The sequence below is a fragment of the Periplaneta americana genome, chromosome 3 (assembly GCF_040183065.1).
Source record: "Periplaneta americana isolate PAMFEO1 chromosome 3, P.americana_PAMFEO1_priV1, whole genome shotgun sequence".
Classification (NCBI taxonomy): Eukaryota; Metazoa; Arthropoda; class Insecta; order Blattodea; family Blattidae; genus Periplaneta; species Periplaneta americana.
Window position 1 is genome coordinate 581,621 of NC_091119.1, and position 25,472 is coordinate 607,092.

Consider the following 25,472-nt stretch of genomic DNA (forward strand, 5'->3'; position numbering starts at 1 on the left):
GTCCCTAACAGGGGTTTTTAGGGGGCGGGGCCCCCTAAAACAAGAAAGAACACATAAAATGTAACTCGTACCTTCAACGCAAATGTGATGGACCGGTTAATTACTATAAATTAATTGCTCGAAGGTTTGGGGGCCAAGTCCCCAACAGGGGTTTTTAGGGGGGCGGAGCCCCCTAAAGCAAGAAAGAATACCATAAAATATAACTCGTACCTTCAATCCAAAGGTGATACGTATTCATACTACATGTGCGTCACCAATGCAACGTTAACAACAGACTGGATCTTGTCAAGCAAATGCAGTTTTTACTACCTACTCTTGGTGAGAATGAAACCATTTCGAATATACCTCCACCTAAACAAGAAGACATACCGGATGGTATTATTTGTCAGGCTACTTCGGGTCATGAGAGTAATGTAAACGATACCCAAACAAAATCGGGACCATCTCTTCGCTCGACAGGGACAGGAAGAAAAGAAAAATCTGAAAATATTCTAGTAACTGCAACAAGGGATATTACAAATATATTATCAGGGAGCGTGGCCATACAAAGACAAGACAGAGAGAAAGACTAGGATGGAAACAAAGCTTTCCTATTATCATTTGTCAAAATCATGGACAATTTACCTCCAGAGCTTGCAATTGAAGCCCGTTTCAAAGTTTCTGAAGTGTTCAGAAAACTGCTTGTCGAGCAACGGGCAACATCAAGAATGTCCCAATTGTCAGATATGTCGCCATTGAGTGTTATTGCCGATGGTTCAAATGATTCTGAGTTCATTGTTAATTTCAGTCAGTACTGATTTCTGCAGCTTGCAATGTTCTTAATTTTCAGCATATTATGGATAAAATAAAAATATAATCATTACAAATTAAGGCAAATTTTATTACTTACCTTAATGTTACAAGCAGCTTTTCGATAGAATGAACTGATTTCCTCATTACAGTATCAGTTTTCCTAATTTTATGAGAAATTAAATTCAAAAGATCATCAAAACTTTTTATTCACATTCTGCAATAGAGAAAAAACTTGTCGGGATACTGTCGGTGATTTTCAAATGCAGTACAATGAAACCTCTCTTTAAGGACACCCCCAAGATACGGACACTCCTCATATATGGACAGATTTTTATGTCCCAACTGAAATAATCTAGAAATAATGATAAATTTAACTCTCGTTTACGGACACTCTCAGACACAAACACGGAAAGCTGTGTCACAGTCCTAAAGCTTGCTTTACCTCCTGATTGCGGACAGAACTTGGATTTCAAGACCTAATGTGTTACAAAAATGGAAAATTTAGTGCAGAAATTCCTTAACATGAAAGAAGACAATAAGGTCCGCGATCGTGAAATTGTATTCAACACATGATAGGGTTAGTAGGATTATTCTCTTCATTTTAATTACTTCTGTTCCGAGAGACATGGCATCTGAACGTAAAGGTTAAGTTGAAAACAGTAAATTACAGTACTGCATAACTGTAGATCTAGAATAAAAATGCATGGCACAGTACTGTATTTTCCTTTTTCGGTCTTATCTACTGTAGTTCAGAGTTGCAAAGAATTTACTGTAGCATACTGTATTTAGAATTAAACTACAGTAATACATTTCATTTAAAGCGTGAAGGGATACATAATGCATATTATAAATGTACTGTTAGATTGGGGAGCCTCCCTCCCAATAAAGGACACCTCCCAGATGCGGACAGATTGTTACGTCCCTTCGATGTCCGTAAATGAGAGGTTTCACTGTATAAAACTTTCCTGCCGAAAGTCTCTTAATGTTTGCGGTTTCTCCTTTTCCTCTCTTTTTGAGACAGACTTACAAATTGAACACATAGCAGAGCTACATATGCAACTTGTATAACATCCATTGCAGTTCGGAAACCAAACACAGCGTCCCTAACGCAACATGTAGTTTATACATGTTTCATGCGTTGCCAACGCCTGTCAACGCAACTACGCAACGTGTAGTTTATACATTTTTCACATGTTACCAACGCCTGTCAACGCAACATTTTTAACGTTTGGGTAGTATAGCTCTTAATTTATAGTCACAGTCAAGCAATGTAGGAATAACATGGAATGCTAATAAATGCAATGTAATACAATAGATATAATAGAATGATGTGAATTGCAATGATTAGGACATGTAGCCAGAATGAATAATGAAAGATATTCTAGAATGACCTGGCAAAGAAGAAATCCAACGGAAGTCACAGACAAACTTCGGCACAAGGAATACAAGTCTCCTCATGGGAACTGAATGGAATGTAGTGAAGACAACTGCTATGGATAGAACAAGATGGAGGTCTGTGTAAACCATCTACTCTACACCATCAAGTAGAAGAGGCTTGCCTACCGTGGTAAGTAAGCATGAATGAAACTGGGAGATGGTATGACTTTATCTGGAAAAATTAATAAGAGAGTTTTCGTAAGATCGAGGATCAGTACGAGGTTAGGTTTGGTTAGGTTAATTCAGACTTTTGGTAGATAGGTACGTAAGTAGGAAGGAGTGCTTACCGGCATAATGCTACATAACGGTGGTACCATTGGATTGTCAATATTTTGTGTGAAAATGTCTGAGAAAATTATCTATCGGATATGTAAGAATGGGTATTGTGGGGAGTTGGATGCCTTTATAGTTTTCGCATTGATCACATCTTGTGTTTAGAATGGTGCTACAATTTGAGGTTATTTAACGCTTTAAGTACCTTTTTCCTGCCGTGTATTGTACCTGTATATGGGATTGAAGATTCATCATTACTGTTTTGTTTGGTGTATACAAGCAGTGGTACAGTAATTAATTTTACTGGTTGAAATTCTGTTGCATCATATTAATTTGTCTTCTGCACATGCTTATCAATTGAAGTGGACCATTCTGAATAACCTTACTTAATGCAGCGAAATTTTCGTTGTGAAAGTGAATGTGATAGTACCTTAATACAGCATACCCGATTTGGCCGGGACAGTTCTGGCTTTCAGAATCATGTTCTTTGCCGGGACGCTTGGATGGTCCGGGTTTCAAAGTCATGTTTCTTTGTCCCCACCAGGTTCAGCCGGGATGCTTGGATGGTCCGGTTTTCAGAGTCATGTTTCTTTGTCCCCACCAGGTTCAGCCGGGATGCTTGGATGGTCCGGTTTTCAGAGTCATGTTCCTTTGTCCCCACCAGGTTCAGCCGGGATGCTTGGATGGCCCGGTTTTCAGAGTCATGTTTCTTTGTCCCCACCAGGTTCAGCCGGGATGCTTGGATGGTCCGGTTTTCAGAGTCATGTTTCTTTGTCCCCACCAGGTTCAGCCAGGATGCTTGGATGGTCCGGTTTTCAGAGTCATGTTTCTTTGTCCCCACCAGGTTTGTAAGGAGTGTAACACAGCGTACACACTTCAGGTCCGCTGTTCAGTGAACCTTGTCGAAGCTAGAGTGTTAGAAATGAAGAATTTTGTAGTGAGCACTTCATTAGGAAAGAAGAAAACGAATTTTATCAGAAAGAAGGACACATTTTTCTTCTGAAACACTTAAAATGTTTATAGTAACTTGTAACGTATAGAGACTCGTAAAACAAGTGTGTAAATAATTTTGTTTTTATTGCGATTTATTGTATTATTGTAATTTCTACCATTTATATAAATATGTATATGATATAGATGTGTACATACATAGGCTGTGCCCATTAACAACGTTCTCATGTAAAACAAGTAGGCCTATTCATAATTAATTTCTGTAATCTGACATTAGAGACTGTAATACGTGGAGACAAAAACAACCTACAGACATTTCTAAATGAACAGAAGTTAAAACATCAGAACCGAAATATATATATTTGTTTTTCAATATTAACTCATTTTTAAATGTAAATACTCAAATTTCAATGCTTTGAATAAATTATATTATTTACTTCTAAACTCATTTTGCTTTCATATAAGATAGGTATCCATTTATTTTAAAAGGTGCAAACTCTGTAAATATGCAAAAAATAATGAGTGAAAAATGAATTTGCATACAAAAAATTAAACATATCTGGAATGTAGATCCATTTTACTTATTGTAAGAATAATCTTCTGTTGTCCATAAGATAGCTTTAAATAAATATTTTGTTTGTTATTAAATACACATGACTGTATATTTTGTACGCGAGTAACATTCTCATTGTTCAGTGCCACGAAATGGAGCAGGGAGAGGAGTCAGAGCCCTCCATGGTCCATGTGCATCTAACATGTACTCAAAGTAATCAAACGCAGGACTCTTGTTATCAGTTATCGAATGTAGACGCCTACTACTGTCTGTCCGAGTGGTTACTTAGCATATCGCTTTCCCCGCCCGTTTGTGCTGGCCCCTCTGTAAAGTATTGTGACTGGCCAGTCTTAGCTATTACTGTTAGGAATTGTACGTCTACGTAATATTGCACGACTGTTGAAAGCAATTTAAAGAAAAGGGCCCTGGTAAGAATGTAACTGCCACAAGATTTCCCCTGGGTAGTATGTTTATGAAAATATATGTTGGCTAGATTGGGGAAAGGGGTGATGTCATAAGATTGACGTCATCGATTAGTAGGGTTACATTTTGTTTTTCCGGGTAAAAATATAGAGGTCGCTGTGGATTCCGGTGGTTAGGTTGGTACAAGTGTAAATTTTATTGGTTGTTGGTACTGATGAGGTTTGAATGGCGTACCGGTAAAGCATGTTTTTGAATGGTGTGTAAATCATTCTATTATTTGTTCAATTCGTGAGCAATTGTGCTACTGGTGATTTGTTTGGCTGTGGAGTGCGTTGCTGGCCCAAGAGGAGTGAAACGGAGGGCTGAACAAGGTCTACGTATGTGAGAAAGTTAGTGGGTAAGTTGAGGTGATATCTCAGTGACATGAGGTCGACGTATGTGAGAAGATTAGTGGGTTAGTTGAGGTGATATCTCAGTGACATGAGGTCAACGTATGTGAGAAGGTTAGTGGGTTAGTTGAGGTGATATCTCAGTGACATGAGGTCGACGTATGTGAGAAGATTAGTGGGTTAGTTGAGGTGATATCTCAGTGACATGAGGTCAACGTATGTGAGAAGGTTAGTGGGTTAGTTGAGGTGATATCTCAGTGACATGAGGTCGACGTATGTGAGAAGGTTAGTGAGTTAGTTGAGGTGATATCTCAGTGACATGAGGTCGACGTATGTCAGAAGGTTAGTGGGTTAGTTGAGGTGATATCTCAGTGACATGAGGTCGACGTATGTGAGAAGGTTAGTGGGTTAGTTGAGGTGATATCTCAGTGACATGAGGTCGACGTATGTCAGAAGGTTAGTGGGTTAGTTGAGGTGATATCTCAGTGACATGAGGTAGACGTATGTGAGAAGGTTAGTGGGTTAGTTGAGGTGATATCTCAGTGACATGAGGTCGACGTATGTGAGAAGGTTAGTGGGTTAGTTGAGGTGATATCTCAGTGACATGAGGTCGACGTATGTGAGAAGATTAGTGGGTTAGTTGAGGTGATATCTCAGTGACATGAGGTCGGCGTATGTGAGAAGGTTAGAGGGTTAGTTGAGGTGATACCTTAGTGACATGAGGTCGGCGTATGTGAGAAGGTTAGAGGGTTAGTTGAGGTGATACCTCAGTGACATGAGGTCGACGTATGTGAGAAGGTTAGGGGGTTAGTTGAGGTGATATCTCAGTGACATGAGGTCGACGTATGTGAGAAGGTTAGTGGGTTAGTTGAGGTGATACCTCGGTGACATGAGGTCGACGTATGTGAGAAGGTTAGTGGGTTAGTTGAGGTGATATCTCAGTGACATGAGGTCGACGTATGTGAGAAGGTTAGAGGGTTAGTTGAGGTGATATCTCAGTGACATGAGGTCGACGTATGTGAGAAGGTTAGTGGGTTAGTTGAGGTGATATCTCAGTGACATGAGGTCGACGTATGTGAGAAGGTTAGTGGGTTAGTTGAGGTGATATCTCAGTGACATGAGGTCGACGTATGTCAGAAGGTTAGTGGGTTAGTTGAGGTGATATCTCAGTGACATGAGGTCGACGTATGTCAGAAGGTTAGTGGGTTAGTTGAGGTGATATCTCAGTGACATGAGGTCGACGTATGTGAGAAGGTTAGAGGGTTAGTTGAGGTGATATCTCAGTGACATGAGGTCGACGTATGTGAGAAGGTTAGTGGGTTAGTTGAGGTGATATCTCAGTGACATGAGGTCGGCGTATGTGAGAAGGTTAGAGGGTTAGTTGAGGTGATACCTCAGTGACATGAGGTCGGCGTATGTGAGAAGGTTAGAGGGTTAGTTGAGGTGATACCTCAGTGACATGAGGTCGGCGTATGTGAGAAGGTTAGAGGGTTAGTTGAGGTGATATCTCAGTGACATGAGGTCGACGTATGTGAGAAGGTTAGGGGGTTAGTTGAGGTGATATCTCAGTGACATGAGGTCGACGTATGTGAGAAGGTTAGAGGGTTAGTTGAGGTGATATCTCAGTGACATGAGGTCGACGTATGTGAGAAGGTTAGTGGGTTAGTTGAGGTGATATCTCAGTGACATGAGGTCGACGTATGTGAGAAGGTTAGTGGGTTAGTTGAGGTGATATCTCAGTGACATGAGGTCGACGTATGTCAGAAGGTTAGTGGGTTAGTTGAGGTGATATCTCAGTGACATGAGGTCGACGTATGTCAGAAGGTTAGTGGGTTAGTTGAGGTGATATCTCAGTGACATGAGGTCGACGTATGTGAGAAGGTTAGAGGGTTAGTTGAGGTGATATCTCAGTGACATGAGGTCGACGTATGTGAGAAGGTTAGTGGGTTAGTTGAGGTGATATCTCAGTGACATGAGGTCGACGTATGGGTTAGTTGAGGTGATATCTCAGTGACATGAGGTCGACGTATGTGAGAAGGTTAGTGGGTTAGTTGAGGTGATATCTCAGTGACATGAGGTCGACGTATGGGTTAGTTGAGGTGATATCTCAGTGACATGAAGTCGACGTATGTGAGAAGGTTAGAGGGTTAGTTGAGGTGATACCTCAGTGACATGAGGTCGACGTATGTGAGAAGGTTAGTGGGTTAGTTGAGGTGATATCCCAGTGACATGAGGTCGACGTATGTGAGAAGGTTAGTGGGTTAGTTGAGGTGATATCTCAGTGACATGAGGTCGACGTATGTGAGAAGTTTAGAGGGTTAGTTGAGGTGATACCTCAGTGACATGAGGTCGACGTATGTGAGAAGGTTAGTGGGTTAGTTGAGGTGATATCTCAGTGACTTGAGGTCGACGTATGTGAGAAGGTTAGAGGGTTAGTTGAGGTGATATCTCAGTGACATGAGGTCGACGTATGTGAGAAGGTTAGAGGGTTAGTTGAGGTGATATCTCAGTGACATGAGGTCGACGTATGTGAGAAGGTTAGTGGGTTAGTTGAGGTGATATCTCAGAGACATGAGGTCAACGTATGTGAGAAGGTTAGTGGGTTAGTTGAGGTGATATCTCAATGACATTAGGTCGACGTATGTGAGAAGGTTAGTGGGTTAGTTGAGGTGATATCTCAGTGACATGAGGTCGACGTATGTGAGAAGGTTAGTGGGTTAGTTGAGGTGATATCTCAGTGACATGAGGTCGCCGTATGTGAGAAGGTTAGAGGGTTAGTTGAGGTGATATCTCAGTGACATGAGGTCGACGTATGTGAGAAGGTTAGTGGGTTAGTTGAGGTGATATCTCAGTGACATGAGGTCGACGTATGTGAGGTTAGTGGGTTAGTTGAGGTGATATCTCAGTGACATGAGGTCGACGTATGTGAGAAGGTTAGTGGGTTAGTTGAGGTGATATCTCAGTGACATGAGGTCGACGTATGTGAGAAGGTTAGTGGGTTAGTTGAGGTGATATCTCAGTGACATGAGGTCGACGTATGTGAGAAGGTTAGAGGGTTAGTTGAGGTGATATCTCAGTGACATGAGGTCGACGTATGTGAGAAGGTTAGTGGGTTAGTTGAGGTGATATCTCAGTGACATGAGGTCGACGTATGTGAGAAGGTTAGTGGGTTAGTTGAGGTGATATCTCAGTGACATGAGGTCGACGTATGTGAGAAGGTTAGTGGGTTAGTTGAGGTGATATCTCAGTGACATGAGGTCGACGTATGTGAGAAGGTTAGTGGGTTAGTTGAGGTGATATCTCAGTGACATGAGGTCGACGTATGTGAGAAGGTTAGAGGGTTAGTTGAGGTGATATCTCAGTGACATGAGGTCGACGTATGTGAGAAGGTTAGTGGGTTAGTTGAGGTGATATCTCAGTGACATGAGGTCGACGTATGTGAGGTTAGTGGGTTAGTTGAGGTGATATCTCAGTGACATGAGGTCGACGTATGTGAGAAGGTTAGTGGGTTAGTTGAGGTGATATCTCAGTGACATGAGGTCGACGTATGTGAGAAGGTTAGTGGGTTAGTTGAGGTGATATCTCAGTGACATGAGGTCGGCGTATGTGAGAAGGTTAGAGGGTTAGTTGAGGTGATACCTCAGTGACATGAGGTCGACGTATGTGAGAAGGTTAGTTGGTTAGTTGAGGTGATATCTCAGTGACATGAGGTCGACGTATGTGAGAAGGTTAGTGGGTTAGTTGAGGTGATATCTCAGTGACATGAGGTCGACGTATGTGAGAAGGTTAGTGAGTTAGTTGAGGTGATATCTCAGTGACATGAGGTCGACGTATGTGAGAAGGTTAGTGGGTTAGTTGAGGTGATATCTCAGTGACATGAGGTAGAATACTGTGAATTCAATGATATAAGTGCGTTTTCTCTGCCGTGTATAGTGTCGAATTGCCGAAATTTCACTATGGGATAGTGTTGATGATATCCTATTTTGAATAAGAACGGATGGGTTGTATTCCAGAATGGGATGTTGTGAAATTGTTTTGCTGATATCCTATTTTGGATAAGAGCGGTCGCCTCCATATCCTCTGATGACGCGAATATGGCCTCAGTCCAAATCTTGACTCGCTCATGAATACCATTGTTCCTGTGACCACCCAACATGTTGCAGTCTTTTACAGCAACACCATCTGCCTGTAGCAAGGATTGGTGCAGTAACAGTCGGTTCTCACCTGGTTTGTAGAACCAAACAGTGGTCTGCAAAACAGTTCTTAACCGTCTAGAACCTGGATATTGTTCCTTTAGTGTTCCTGTCATGTGATATCTTTGACTAAGCGACTTTGGGATGTGCCTAGAACTCGAGCAACACCAACCTGACACTGGAGGGCAGCTAACATTTGTATGGATCTCTGTTCTACGTTGATTTTGATTTTCCATATTTTTCAGCGTTTACACTGTTCACCGTGAGTTCTAAATTAGGTTCACCCTTTAAACAAACTGAATGTAACACTATCATAATCACAATTAGAACAATATGCAATTTAAAAACCTAACAAAAGACAAACCTGTTTATATACAGGTTTCCTTGGTAACAGTAAAGTCACAATGTTGTAATAACCAACAAAGTATTCACTGATTGAAACAATAAAGCTAACAGTACATTATGCAACGAGCCTATAATGATAGTAATTAAGAAGCGAGTATGGAGGTTTATGAAACTCGCTTGCGCTCGTTTCGTAATTTTCATACGAGCCTCTTAATTACCATTATAGGCAAGTTTCATACGACTTTTTATGCTCGACCATATTTCTAACTTGAAATATTCAGATGTATACATTTTATTTGTATCTGACAAGATCGGAAGTGACCTTGTTCTAGATCGTGAATTGTGAGATGTGCGCAGACGCGAAAGTATTGATTTTTTCCGAGGAACAGTAATGTCATTGACCTTGTGTAATCCCGTTAAACTTGGTATAACCTTGATTATTGAATTCGACATTGAAAAACGAGATGACAAATTGAATTTATTTGAATATTACTTACAATTAACGCTAATTATTATAGTAACAGAACATAACCTTCTGCGACAGTATTGGATTTCCAGCCTTCGTGACTTTTCGCTAATTCTCTTTCGATTGCATATCCGAGAATAATCGATACTTGCGGGTTTATAACGGTACAAAGCTGACTTGTTATTGGCTGAACACCTGTAAACTGAGTTGTCATTGGCTGAAAACACCTGTACTTTAATGAGTAGGTGTACTTTAATGAAATGCATTAAAGGACTGCTACCAGGTGTATAATTACTACATTTCGGCATGGTCGAGCATAAAAATATTAAATTAATAAGAAATATCCCTAGAACATTTAGTTGTGTGTATGATTTTTTATGTTTATTGTCTCAATCCATATAATAAGTACTTTTCTGAAATAATTTAGTTTTAAACCAATATTTCAAAATATATTTTAGATACTCGTATAAATGACAGAAGTGGTGCAAAGTTACCCCAGGATCAGTAGTATTACAACTAGCAGCAGCAGCAGCAGCAGTAGTAGTAGTACTGTTGCAACTTTGGACACATTTAATAAGGAAGCTTTATGACAGACAGTATTTGCTTTATATAAAGAAGGTTTTATACCCAGTTTAAACGATATTCAATTAATATAAATAGTTACAATGCCGAACTCGAAACAAATTTATTTTCAATTATGCAACATCAAACAAAAGGAACAGAATATAATTGCACTTCCCATCAATCGTAACATTTAATACAGCCCCGCTCAGTCATCCAGCTGGCACAGGAGGGCCACCCCTCGCTTGATCCAGTGGGCCACCGGCTTATCCGTGTCAAGCAGGATGGGGAGAACATAGTTGGTGGAGTGCCCAGTGGTGGACAGGATTCCGCGGCGTTCTGATGTCTTGTAGAGTGGACATACATAGCGATGACGTACTTGTAAGTCGATCTTCTTGACCGGTATGATCCACATGATTGGCATCTCACACCAAAGTATCTTCGGTAAAGATTCAACCAGACATGTACTGCAACCAATATAAAACAATTCTGCAAATTCCGCATTATTTATAAATGTTTGTAAGATGTGCTGTAAGTGTGCGTGAATAATTTCTAGATTTCAATGTAAATTCAAATCAGACCATGATAATTTAAGAGATGAAAATTCGACATTGTCAGATTGCAAGACTTAGAACTTACAATTATTTACAGTTCTGCGATCTTTTGATGATGCATCAAGCCATAAATAATAAAAACGTGCCTCTCACTATTACAGTAATTACTGAATCTCAATACACCATGGCACTGGTGGTCATAGCTTTTCATTCTGAGGTAGCCATTGGCAGGGGGACAAAAGTCATTTTGAAAAATACTACGCTAAAAAGTCCTTGAATTTGCCATAGGCCAAACTTGAATTGCCAGTTTTAAACAAAAGTTGTTTCAGCTTTCTTAACCCAGGGGAAGGCGCATAGTGTAGAAAAGACCGCACTTCGTTTTAAAACTGCATGGCAGGATGTCCTCACGCTTTCACATCCCTAATTACTGCCTTGTTGACAATTTGTGCACCTCAAATAAACAAAGTTGTGCTCTATTTCGAACAGATGCTTGTTCTTCTATGGCGCAGTGTTTCTGACTGCATACGAACATGAAAATGCAGTCTCCTGTATCCCAGTAAGGTGCGCATGCACTAAACTGGCAACACTGTGGTGTGACTTCTCCACTCCATCATAATCTTAGAGCATTGTTGACATTTTGTGCACTCGCAACACTCACAGCTGTGCACTTATAGTTACGTGCTCGTTCTCTGAGTTGTCTGACAATCCTCACGTTATATAATAACAGCTTACTATTCTGTTTTGCGTTGTATGAAGAACGATTCTGCATTATTCATAAAATATTGATACATTATTTGTGTAACTTTATTAGTGCTGTTAACACTACTTCCGTAATATTGTGCCGTTTTATTTTGGCACACTACTTTTATTTTCCTTTTCCTTTCTTTCTTTCCTTTCTATTCTTATTATTTTATTTTTAGTATTAGTTTATCTTACTCTTCATAGATGGCTTACTTCTTCTCCATTTTCAGTCTTACTTTCTCCTTTAGATAACTTGTTTCCTTTCTACCATTATAGCTCATTTATTCCTCACGTATAAGGAACGAACTTTACTGATCACGTGATTTGGGTTTGATTTATGATTGGATATTTCGAGGGCGCATTAACACTCTTTTTGACTTTAGGGGAGCATCAGTTTTTAGAATTAGTCTGGTGGAACGACTCGTGGAGGAAGGTCGGGGACAGCTGGGTTAGCTGTGAGTCGGTGTTGGGATCGCGGGTAACTAGCTGTGATGTGAAGGCAGGGCAGCCAGGTGTCGAACAGGGTTCGTGATTTATAGCCATAATAGTGGTCTCCAGTCTGTGGAGCGGTGTACAGAGCGAGAGTGGAAGAGAGAGGTCAATGTTGTGCTGGATGCGAGATCAATTCAGCAGGATTGTAACCGGTTTTTGGTATGATGACAGAGTTGGTTATGTGTGAATTATAGTTACAGTCTGGCATCTTAAAGAGTGAGGACTTAGTACTTGGCTTTCCTCAAACGGTGCTGTATTAGTTATAGTGGATTTGGTAACCTAGAGTTATTCAATGTCAGACAAGCTAGGACTTGTCGAATTAATTACTCGTGATTTCAGCTAGGGAAAACAGATGGCATTACTACTGCATAATTTGATGAATGCCAGGTCAGTGAATGAAAATTAACGACAAGTTTACTTGAAGGGTGAATTATGAGTGATTGCACGTTTTTGTGGGGCATTGGTTCATAGCTATTTTTATTACTGGTTGTTAATAAATGTTCTTGAAGTGAGTTTAAGTTTACATTAAGTGTTTTCTTGTATCACCTTGTTAAAGAGATTGTTATCCCGATCATAACGTTCTACGGCAGGGTAAGCGTTTTCTTTGTAGTATTGTTTGTTCAATATTTTTAACAATTAATCAGAGTACACAGTCCCAGACCGTTTCAATATTAGATTTGATTTATTGTGAAATGTTTCTTTTTTTTTTTATCCAATGCCACCAGGTTGTCTTTTCGACATTTCTGGTCTTCTCTCCTGGCCGTGGCTTAATTGTAACCCACTTCTGAGGTTGGAGCGCCTGAAAGGCGGAGTTACATTACCCTGATGATGTGACAGGATGATTATGATAATGTGGTGCCAGGAGAGGTCTTAAATCTAAACTTAACCTAAATTCCAGACCATGGACGAACACAGGAATAATCCCCTTTAAGGAAAAATTCCTGTGCTCTAACCGGGAATCGAACCTGGGACCTCATGAACTATAGCCAGAAGCTCTGACCACTAGACCATGAGGCTGGTCAAAAAACTAAAAATGTTGCACTGAACATCAAAAGTATGTTCTTCCTGGAATGTAAAACACACAATCGGGCGGGCTCTAAGACTGTAAAAATAACTGCTGTGGATGACATGTGGACCCTCAGAAAGATCCATGCTGTTGTATGAAGAGCTAATCAGACTATCGGATGGTCAATACTGGTACAAATACGAAAATAAGAAAGAAACCCCAAAACAGAACATGGATTTGTGAAGAAAGTACATAACCTAAAAGAACAATATTCAATTATATCAAATGAACCCCAACCCATGATACAGAATCCAACTGAAATAGAATCCCATGACTGCTTCACAGACCTAAACCAAAGTGTTTTTAAAAAAGGAACAGACACAATGAGTGTAAAGCTTTTGGCCTTGGAGACTATCAACAGTAAATACCCAGAACCCAAATGGCTCAGAATATACACAGACGGCTCAGAAATACATGGTTACCCAAATGCAGGAGCAGGGATATACAGCTAGATCTTCATTTTTTATAAATATAAATTTAACAGAAGAAATATTAAAATCAGAAGTAAACACTGAAATACTGAAACAATTGTCTTTAGAGACAATTAATATTAGGTACGGTACCCTCCACAAAACTGGCTTCATTTATACACCGATGGATCCTTGATCTCCAGAGAACAAGGTGCCGGTGCAGGTGTTACGTGCTGTCTCTTCTCACTTTATAGATCTCTTGGATATGGAACAACAAGTTTTGATGGTGAAATAATTGCAATAAGTGAAAATCTCAGGAATCTGCTATGCCACATCAATAAATTTAAGAATGCAGTTATATTGTCAGACTCCAAAGCAGCTATTCTATCAATAGTCTCTAAACACACACCTTCATCTCAAACAGCAGAAATAACTAAAATGCTCTCTCAATTAATATCACTCAATAAAAGAATTGTATTCCAATGGATACCATCCCATTGTGGAATCCTGGGAAACGAGAATGCGGATGCTTTAGCAAAGAAGGGCAGCACTGCTACTTACAGACCTGTTACTAAATCTACGTATTACTCTGTGAAAAGATTTATTAAATCTACAAACTTAGACTTCAACAAACAAAATTTGATAACACAATCCCAAGGGAAAACATGGAACTCTCTGCATCAAAATCCACAGTTAATTCCCGATTTACCACGCAAATCGTCTGTGGCTGCATTTAGATTGGCAACAGGCCATGATTGTTTGGCCAAACACCTGCATAGAATTGGAATATATCAGTTCCCTAACTGCCCATTGTGCAACTCAAACCAAGATATGGATTCGGAACACCTCAAAATCTGTGCTTCAGTGGCTGACTATGACAATATCTTTCAAAAATATTGGAGTGCAAGAGGTCAAATGACTTTATTGTCAAATGCCTGGCATTAGAAAACAACATGTTGCACCAAATTACTTGAAGGTTTTCACAAGCTGCATAAGCAGTTAAACAAGTATGTATTGCATTTCATGCTGTACAAATCTGTCCTTCATGGAATCAGAATAGCTACACACTAAGCCCACACTTACTTTTTTCTGTCCCACCGAGCTCCGTCCAGAAACAGACCATGAATGTAAACGCCATCAATCGGTGGTTTATTTATTTTATCAACTGATAAAACTTGAAAGTCATATTGCAGATGATCGATGGGGATAGTATACTTCCTGGCATAATTCTGCATTGCTCCAGTGAGGAAAGCTTGTGTGAAGAAAAAACCAGAAAGCCAGAAGCTGGATGGTTTTCCCTCAATGGACCATTTCTGCAACAATAAATACACCCATGAAGTTTAAGAACTTCAACTGAAGAAAGGCGTTCATACTACAGTTTGTTAATATCTGGAACTATCAACATTGATTGTTGTATGTTAACAAGGAAGGGATGGCACGTACGTCTATAAATCCATTCCCTCAGTGCACGAGATATGAAACAATACTACAACAACGACAACTTTAATGCCTTTCCTGTTATCAAGCTCCTAAATTGTTGTAACCATTTAAAAGCCTAAAAAGTATTCATTTCGTATTTATAGACTATTTGCTCACCTGCAGGAAGTTGATTCTCTCCAGGAAGTCAGTCACGTAGCTTGCCAGCGGTTTCAGGCTGGGGTACGAGACATTAGCCCACAGCGAGGGCACTTTCCCAACCCTGAGCGAGTCAGCTGTTGCCTCCAAGTCTGGGGAGATCACGACCAGACCCTTCACGGCCTTCTGCAGCACCTCCAGACTGGCGCGCACCGTGCGCAGCAGCTTGTTGAAGCGCTCCATCTCCTGTACCAGCACGGTGTTCATGGACTCCGCATACTGGACCGGGTATTTTACCATCACCGCTTCCACATCAAAGTCAGGTGGCAGCTGAAACATACAATCCCTTACAGGTTACTGAACTGGCAATATGGCTCGAGTCTTCATGGGGGAAGAAATCTTCTCATGAAATTTCGGCAGTGTACGAGACATGATGAACTTGGGGAGTTAGCGGAGGTCTGCCCATGCATATCTGTAGTCTCTGCAGTGGAGAGCACTTTGTAGCTGTTTTATTTACGTCTCAAAGAAATAATGTTGGTGTTAATCACGCGCGAGTAGAAATTTGATTATAAAACAATACACAAATATAAAAGATCATCCTAGGCTATACAATGCAAACATCATTTCCTAATTAATAGAAAAAGTTAAAACATCTCTGTTTCAGAGGTTGGTACCAGTGATATCTAAAATGTTTCGACTCCAGTCGAAATAGGTATGAAAGTTGCTCAGTCACTAGAATTTTACCTTAGGAAAGAGATATTATATATCCCATATTCTACCTTAGAAAAGAGATATTATATATCCCATATTATACCTTAGAAAAGAGATATTATATATATATATCCCATATTTTACCTTAGAAAAGAGATATTATATATATCCCATATTTTACCTTAGAAAAGAGATATTATATATATCCCATATTTTACCTTAGAAAAGAGATATTATATATATCCCATATTTTACCTTAGAAAAGAGATATTATATATATCCCATATTTTACCTTAGAAAAGAGATATTATATATATCCCATATTTTACCTTAGAAAAGAGATATTATATATCCCATATTTTACCTTATAAAAGAGATATTATATATATCCCATATTCATTTGTATGTGTTTTCAATACTATTGACCAACTGCTTCAGGAACAATAATGAAAAATTATTCCAGTAAGAGTGAAAAAGCGTGAATTAATATTAATATGTATGGGAAGAAACTGTTCAATAACAATAGAACTGCGTCAGTCGCACTTGAAGGTAATGTTCACTGCTTCTTATCCTTGGAAATAATACTCAATGCAAATCAAATATTTCTGTTTGCAGAGCGTACTGAACTTGGTACAGGCCGAAAAGCTGCATTGGTTGTAACTTGTCTTTGTAGTCACGTATTTAACGTGAACCTTGGTCTACGAAGAATGTAGCAAAATTAATACAACAAATAGATAGAAAAACATGAACATGGGACTTGGACAAGAATACTGATCACATAACATGTTACTACAAAATATTTTCCATAAATGTTCTGGATGAATTGGCAATGTACATTTTTATCAAATGGGGAGGAGGCATACTGATTTCTTAACCAATATGAGTCAAATTCACAGTTTCTGGATGCTGGTATACCGACACAATGAAGCTCTGCTTTACAGTGTGCAGGATGCAACAGTACAGACTGTGCATCACAGACAAATGGACGTCAAACCTGAATATGTTGAAGTTAGTGCAAGACATTTCACTTCTCATCTTATTTTATATTACAATTATTAAACGACTCGTTCAATATTAAATTAGTTGGTTCTTCATTTTTCTATATACACTTTTAACACTTACACATCACATCGGTTTGGAAGTAAATCCCGAAAAGACAAAGTATATGATTATGTCTCGTGACCAGAATATTGTACGAAATGGAAATATAAAAATTGGAGATTTATCCTTCGAAGAGGTGGAAAAATTCAAATATCTTGGAGCAACAGTAACAAATATAAATGGCACTCGGGAGGAAATTAAACGCAGAATAAATATGGGAAATGCGTGTTATTATTCGGTTGAGAAGCTCTTATCATCCAGTCTGCTGTCCAAAAATCTGAAAGTTAGAATTTATAAAACAGTTATATTACCGGTTGTTCTGTATGGTTGTGAAACTTGGACTCTCACTCTGAGAGAGGAACATAGGTTCAGGATGTTTGAGAATAAGGTGCTTAGGAAAATATTTGGGGCTAAGCGGGATGAAGTTACAGGAGAATGGAGAAAGTTACACAACACAGAACTGCACGCATTGTATTCTTCACCTGACATTATTAGGAACATTAAATCCAGATGTTTGAGATGGGCAGAGCATGTAGCACGTATGGGCGAATCCAGAAATGCATATAGTGTGTTAGTTGGGAGACCGGAGGGAAAAAGACCTTTAGGGAGGCCGAGACGTAGATGGGAGGATAATATTAAAATGGATTTGAGGGAGGTGGGGTATGATGATAGAGACTGGATTAATCTTGCACAGGATAGGGACCGATGGCGGGCTTCTGTGAGGGCGGCAATGAACCTTCGGGTTCCTTAAAAGCCATTTGTAAAACACATCACTGATTAAATCGCAAACTTCTTTACCGTGTTAATACACACATCAAAATTGTGTAAGGTACACAGTATTTTTCATTTAATTCTCAATGAAGAAACATGCACGTATTATTATGTATTATTTATGTATAGAAAAACATTTCACACAGTATGAAAGTGTGTAATAATATTAAAAAACACACATAACCTGTTCTCAGAATGAAAAGATTAAAGTTTTAAAATCTCAGTGGTTTGAAATCTTTACAATGCTGCTGTTTTGTCAACTTCACACGAAACTTTTGTCATTAATAACGAGTAGCACCATCTCTTGCATTCAGTACTGCTCGACATTGAAGATATGAGATGAAAGACAGTGGCGTAGCGTCAATGTAAGCTCAGCTTGCCCAGTTAATAACTGCATAATAAACCTGCAGTTTATGAACAAAATTATTGATTAATTTTAATACAATTTATATTTACGCGTTAAATGTTGTGATGCGGCAGCTCAGGACGATTTGTGATGCAGCAGTAAACATGAAGCCTGCACACACCAGCTTCCAGCCCCTTCCACTGCACTACAAGTAGACTAGTTTCTTTTACGCATTCTCCTGTGTAACCCACCCTGCAGATTTTCCATCCCTTTCTAACTAAACTACCTTGGTTGCAAGGCTCGCAAGAAGCTAGCTTTGGCATTGGAAAGAATTTAGCTGCCGAGTTATCCCTTTCGTGAGTTGTATTCAGTTGAAATGTTAGTGTGCACTGTGGCTGATGTAATAAATAATGAGTGAAACAGTTCCTAACACTAATTTATGTGGGTTATTTTACGAGCTGTATCAACATCTCAGGTTATTTGGCGTCTGAATGAAGTGAAGGTGATAATGCCGGTGAAATGAGTCCGGGGTCCAATAGCCACCCAGCATTTGCTCATATTGGGCTGAGGGAAAACCACGGGAAAAACCTCAACCAGATAACTTGCCCCAACCAGGATTCGAACCCGAGTCACCTGGTCTCGCGGCCAGACACGCTAGCCGTTACTCCACAGGTGTGGACAATTTATGTAATCAAAAATAATCTTCTGATAAAGATTTATTTATCATAAATCAAGAGACTTAAAATAACACACTGAACACACAACACACTACAAAAACATCTTAATACACAGAAAAGACACAAATAACTGGAGTTTATGAACTATCATGCAATAGTTGCAACGACTTCTACATTGGACAGATTGGAAGATCATTTCAAACACGTTACAAAGAACGTATCACAGCCATAACCAAACTACAAACAATTCAACCTATGCAGAACACATCACAGCTGCAGCAACATGGAACTCCTGCACATTCAGTCAGAAAACCAGAAACTTGACACCCTAGAACAATATGAAATTAAACTAAAACACATTCACATCACATCCTGAACACTCAACTCAATTTCAAAACACACACAATCATCACCCACAACAGGAAACCAGAAGATAGGGAGGAATCTGCATTAGGCTTTGGACAATGAAGCACAAGACTTCGAAACTAGACAAGCAAGGTAAATAGTAAATATTAAGATGGTAAATAAGTTTGCAATTTAATCAGTGATTAAATTAGTTTCGTATGTTACGCATTTCATGGATTAAATTTAGCTCTTTCGTTCTGAACATATTTTTTTCAAAATAATATTTTTGTGCACACATAAATAATAATTGTCACTCTACCTTGGACAGTATATCCTTTGCTATGTCATATAAAAAGGTATCCGTCTTTCCTCCAACCACTTCTGCCGAGCCCTTCTGTAGCAGCAGAGCCGAGTTTATAAACTGTCTTGAGTAACTGAGATCTCTGGAAATTCCTGCGTTTGTATGCAAGCCAAATGCTTCTGGAGGAGGGACGTCTGGCAGACTCTGTGACATAGTACAAGGAAACTTATATTTTATACTCGTATTTTGCGCAAAATGAAAATTGATTACAATTTCTTACACCTTTGAGCACTACTGATATAAATAAGGAAAAAATTAAATATTTTATTCTCAGAAACCAAAACATGTATTGAACTCAGAATTGGTGTGATAAATATTCACCACCTCTACTTTAAGAAGCGATAAGAAGGAGTTACAGTTACCGGCAATAAATGGAACCTACGAAAAATGCAGTAGCAAAGTGTTTCCCACCGAATTTTCATATTTCTCAATATCTGTTATCTGATTCCTTTTCCAATCATGCATCTAGAAAATGTAGTAGAATATTTTATGTATCTATGTGAGCACTGAATTTTGTAACTTTACAACAGTTAATATTGTATATTATGCTGCAATGGTAGTGGAGTGGCTAGAGCGTTGGACTCCCAGCATACCCCTGATTTATATCATCTCATCATGGGTGTAGCCACATCCTGGGCAATTGGTCTACACATCTGACTTCAAATGTGTGAGTGACAAACAGTCAAGTATCGCCGTTAGTTATATACTGTATATTAGACAGTATACAATATTTCACATTATTTAAACTGTTCATGTTACATGTTACAAAACTGATTCTAACCTATTTACTTACTTACTTACTTACAAATGGCTTTTAAGGAACCCGAAGGTTCATTGCCGCCCTCACATAAGCCCGCCAGCGGTCCCTATCCTGTGCAAGATTAATCCAGTCTCTATCATCATACCCCACCTCCCTCAAATCCATTTTAATATTATCCTCCCATCTACGTCTCGGCCTCCCTAAAGGTCTTTTTCCCTCCGGTCTCCCAACTAACACTCTATATGCATTTCTGGATTCGCCCATACGTGCTACATGCCCTGCCCATCTCAAACGTGATTCTAACCTATAGAAAAATTTAATATTTTACGTTAGGAAATGTTATTTCTAACACAGAACATTATTTAGCTTTGCTTATTTGATGCATAGAAAATCGAAAGTGAGAGTGATGCATGATCACTTTAAATTTGCAAGTTGAATAGAACTATTTTTGTAACAGTTTTTCCTTTTCGTCCCCAAGCTCTCATTACTTTAGAGGAACAAATTAGGCATTTAATAAAAAATAAATTCAATCAAAACTCCAGTGAGAATTAATGTCTGGTAGATGGTAACTGGTTAATTTAACCCAATCACACTCATTACAAAAACACAGATTTAATGAAATTAGTAATTTTCATAATAAGGCAATGATTCGAAAAGTTAAGAAAAAATTAATATGTTGAAGACATAATGCTAGCCATTAAGAAATTATTTTCATAATGAGACCACCAATCAAAAACTTCTTCAGAGAAGAAATTGTAAGTTCAAACATCGGTATATCAATTTAATTGCTTACAGATGCAGAACTGGGACAACAAAATTAACTTCATTTTTCTGTAAAAGTAATAACGGTACTTCTTGAAAATAACATTTTAAGGCTGAATGAAAGCTACACACATTAGTTTGGAAAGTTAAAACTTGGGATACAAAGAGAGAAAATGTCAGTCTCAAATACTTACCAACAATGCTCCCTCGTCAAAAATAAATTAAGTAACGGCCAAGCAGGGCTGTGTTCTGTGATGAGAGAGAGATTGATGAGCTGCTACTCATAGCCTTGTGCAGATTCTGAATGTGTGCAAAGTAGGAGTATCAAAAGCAAGCAATTCTGACTATAAACATGCACAAAGTGAAAACTAATCTTGCTACTTGACTTCAGCTTCACTTCCATACGTCTCAAGTCACAGTTCTTTGTTTGTTTAGCCTCCTTACAAGTCAGCGCCCATACACAACGGATCACACACAAGACATGGATAATGGAGGGATCGGACCACCTAATGAAAACATATATAGACAACGAATGAAGTGTTCAAGGTAGATGGAAAGTAAATTCCTATCTGGCATTCGCCTTTGTGAGTGGGGCAAACCCCGAAAATCCCACACTTGGCTGACCTCGGGATTTGAACTCGAGCCTCCTGAACCCCGCTCGATTACACATACTTCAAGAAAAGAAATTAAAAAGACGAATATTATTGATATTATGATAAAGAACTCAGTTACTCGAACACAAAAAAACTTATGACAAACCATCAGTCAAGACAAATTTTTTCATTTTTCTGAGGGGAATTGACCCTCGGGTACTAAATAGCAATACCTCGGAAAGATGGGTGGAGGAGCAAATGGACAGAGTGATAAATGGCATGTACAACCAGCTTGCCTCGAGGCTTTAAGAGCCAACTGACCTCTGGCTCCTTCATGCAGTGTTGCCAATGTTATCTTCCACTGTTTGCCACATAATAATGAAATAAATGACAGACTGAACACAACTGCAATGAATAGCAGTTGCGCCAAAGGAAGATTCCATTATGGTACCCACATTAATCATTCATTCCGCACCGATAGTGGTAGTGAGTGAAACTAACAATAACATCTCGTGAAACAGTTGAAGTGGATATGTCCACATTACCATTACTGTGATGAATGACGGAATCTTGTTACCAAGAAGCCGACAAGTGTGGTCGTGTTACCGCAACACTCACTCGTATCTGCTCTATGAAGTGCTCGTAGTCGCTCTCTGCGGGAAGGCCGTACTCCTCGCCCAGCTCACAGAAGAGATAGGCCTCATCAGTCACCACGTCATCATTCAGGAAGTCTGCCAGGATGGTGTTCAGAGTTCTGCGGTCCCAGTCGTCAGTGACGCGCCCGCCATAGTTGCACTCCCCAGTCAGATACGTGACGGCCTCGTAGGGGACTGGCTCTCCTTGCTCGTTAATGAACATCTTGAACATAAACTTGACAGTGTTGGGATGTGGCAACAAATTTATACGGGAATATTTCCAGATTGAACATTTTTTTTACTATTCTAAATTTTCTTTACTTTGGTAAATGTTACAAGTTACAACTGAAGGGAAAAATAGAATGTAGTGCATATCGACATAACCACATGATTATTCCCAGATTGTTGTTCATTTTTACTACAACAGCACGCTGCATCAAGCTTCCTGCTTAGTCAAACAATTCTATGGATCTGGGCAGAAAATCTAGCTCCAACAAACTACTTCAGGACTTGCTTCTGTAATATAAACTATCCTCTAACCAGCGTTCCCCGGATATATAAACACAAGTCGTGTAATTCCAACTTTTCCCACGTAGTTCTTGCACTGGCTTCATTGGCACTCACTGCATGTAATCAGGGTCCTTCACACCATAGTTGAGTAGACCAGATCCTTTTACCCATTTTGGTCCGTCTTTAATGCAAGAAAAAGGTAAAGGTAACCGTTATATTCGCCATGAAGGTGTCTGGATGGCATGGAGGTCATGAGATGGTGCAGTCGATACCACACTCTGGCTGCCTTTCAGGCCCAGGGAAAACTTGGTACTCAATTTGATACAGTCCCAAGTGAACCTTGGAAGTTTAATCAATGGGAAAAATCCTACTACCCTCGGGATTTAATTAGGGACCTTCCAGTCTGCAGCCAGTTGCTCTACCTGGACCTACCCCTCCTTAATTTTGCATAAAAAACAAATAACATAAACGAGAATGAAAACAGGTGCACAAACCTGGAGCTGCCTGATGGATATGTTGAAGTCGGACTCATTGAATCCATACGGTATATTCCAACCAATGGGACCAAATTTTCTCCTTTCTTGAACAATTGCATGGAAGAAGCACAGTGCATACAACAGCCTGACGAATGTCCTCTCGTGGGTGTGGCAACCATGAAAGAATTCTGGTTCTTTGACAGGATCAGACAGAAAGGAACGCAGGAGGTTCTGCTTCAAGCCTGTTGGAGGTTCGTTTGTCATCTTCACTCCGAATTGCAGAACTGACGATGGAAACTGAATCAACAAATAAAACATTTTGAGTTAGTAAACAGCTCGCACAGATGTAAATGCTATGTTTTATTTAACAACGCTCGCAACTGCAGAGCTTATATCAGCGTCGCTGGATGTGCCGGAATTTTGACCCGCAGGAGTTCTTTTACATGCCAGTAAATCTACTAACATGAGCCTATCGCATTTAAGCACACTGAAATGCCATCGACCCGGCCTGGGATCGAACCCACAACCTTGGGCATAGAAGGCCAGCGCTATACTAACTCGCCAACCAGGTCGACACGTTATTACTCATAGTGGTGTTTGAAATATAATAATTGATACATTTGTTATACGAGGAGAAAAGAGAAACTTGAGTGATACAAAAGTCACAGGGATGAGCAGGGAATGTAACACGAATGGGCAAATCCAGAAATGCATATAGAGAGTTAGTTGGGAGGCCGGAGGGAAAAAGACCTTTGGGGAGACCGAGACGTTGATGGCAGGGTACTATTAAATTAGATTTCAGGAAGGTGGGATATGATGACAAACTGGATTAATCTTGCTCAGGATAGGGAACAATGACGGGTCTATGTGAGGGCGGCAATGAACCTGCAGTTTCTTGAAAGCCAATTGTATGCATACATGCCATAAATACGCGAAATATCCTTGATAATTAATAGCAATTTAATATTTTCTGCACTTTTCCATATTTTTTTCTTAGTGTGTGCAGTCCACATCCACCACTTGCCTTGTCAGATGGGTAGCTGGTCAACCACAAGCGGAAGTCGACGTTTGTGTTTGCCGGGTCCAATGACTCGCAGATCCTTTCCAACACCGGCATCCAGGACACGGCAAGGTGGCAGTTTTGTAAGCAGACCCAGGCGCCTTCGGACTGAGCAGACTCGATGAGGCTCTCGGCAATCGGGCCCTAGCATAAAAAAACCACACACATGCCTGTCAATAATAGACATCAACGAAACCGGGGAAAAAAACATACAAATATTACTTACTAGTACAGTCATGCACATTTTTAAAATATGGGTAATTCATTAACCATTTCAAATAAATTACACAGACTAGAAGATATCAACTCAAGCCACATCATTTCCTGCAGCAGTGGGAGCTTCCGTTCACTTGTGTATTGCATTACAATGATGTTGGGCAACCAATTGTATACACTTGGTGATTTTAGATTTGATTGTTTTGTCAGTTAAAACTCTCTATCAACTAGTGATAGAAAACAACATCTTTTAATTCACGCAAATCTTGATGATTTGCTTTACCATGAGTACAGTAGAGTTAATTTGGATGTTGTCAAGAAGTCAGAAGGCCTGCACTGGCAGCTGACAACCCCACTGGTCCTAAAATTGTATAGAGTTATTTTCACGTCGGTTGAGGAGCGCAGCAAACTTTAAGGTTAACACTCACTGGCATGAACCAACCAGAATGAAAATCTACAGCAGTCCGTCTTCCACGGAAGCTCGGAATATTCTGGTACTAGTCGCCAGTCAGTCTGGTTTAAACATGGAGTGGGATAGTAATGTTAGTAATATCTCTAAAGACGGTTTTATTTTACTGAAAAGGAAAAAAAAAAAAAAAAAGAGAAAAATTTGGATTCATACCATTATGCAAAAAAAAAAACTGTTTCTTGGTGAATTTAATCATATTTTCCCAAATTTATGTAAAGAACCAGTAAAGTTTCATCAGTACTTTCGCATGAGTGAAGAAAAATTTTTAGAACTTGATCTGTTATTTGCACCTGAAATAATGAAGGGGAACGCCAACACCTCTTTTCAGTCAGCACAGAAGAATCAATGGCTGTTTGAGATAAGTTGCACAACAATAACATTTAATATTGTCTAATTATTGATTATTATTATTATTATTATTCTTATTCTTATAATAGTGCAAATAATATTATACAGTG

General features: G+C 39.4%; 1 protein-coding gene and 1 long non-coding RNA gene across 8 annotated transcripts in view; one reads left to right on the forward strand and one right to left on the reverse strand.

Moving 5' to 3' along the window:
- The first annotated feature begins 928 nt into the window (after positions 1-928).
- LOC138695747 (uncharacterized) lies at positions 929-25,196 on the forward strand. Its single transcript, XR_011331187.1, has 2 exons — positions 929-2,359; positions 24,267-25,196. It is a non-coding gene; the product is annotated as an uncharacterized lncRNA (long non-coding RNA).
- The window catches only part of Dhc62B (Dynein heavy chain at 62B), a 140,165-nt gene continuing 125,175 nt past the window's right edge, over positions 10,483-25,472 (reverse strand). For 6 of the 7 annotated variants that reach the window (XM_069819891.1, XM_069819892.1, XM_069819895.1 and 3 more), the window contains 7 exons: positions 24,294-24,473; positions 23,288-23,566; positions 22,267-22,506; positions 19,492-19,677; positions 15,243-15,551; positions 14,730-14,959; positions 10,483-10,850 (listed from right to left, as the gene is read on the reverse strand). In XM_069819891.1, coding sequence (XP_069675992.1) covers positions 10,592-10,850; positions 14,730-14,959; positions 15,243-15,551; positions 19,492-19,677; positions 22,267-22,506; positions 23,288-23,566; positions 24,294-24,473 — 1,683 coding nt within the window. In that variant the 3' untranslated portion in view covers positions 10,483-10,591. The remainder of the gene's footprint in view (positions 10,851-14,729; positions 14,960-15,242; positions 15,552-19,491; positions 19,678-22,266; positions 22,507-23,287; positions 23,567-24,293; positions 24,474-25,472) is intronic. The other variant, XM_069819893.1, reaches the window with a different exon arrangement.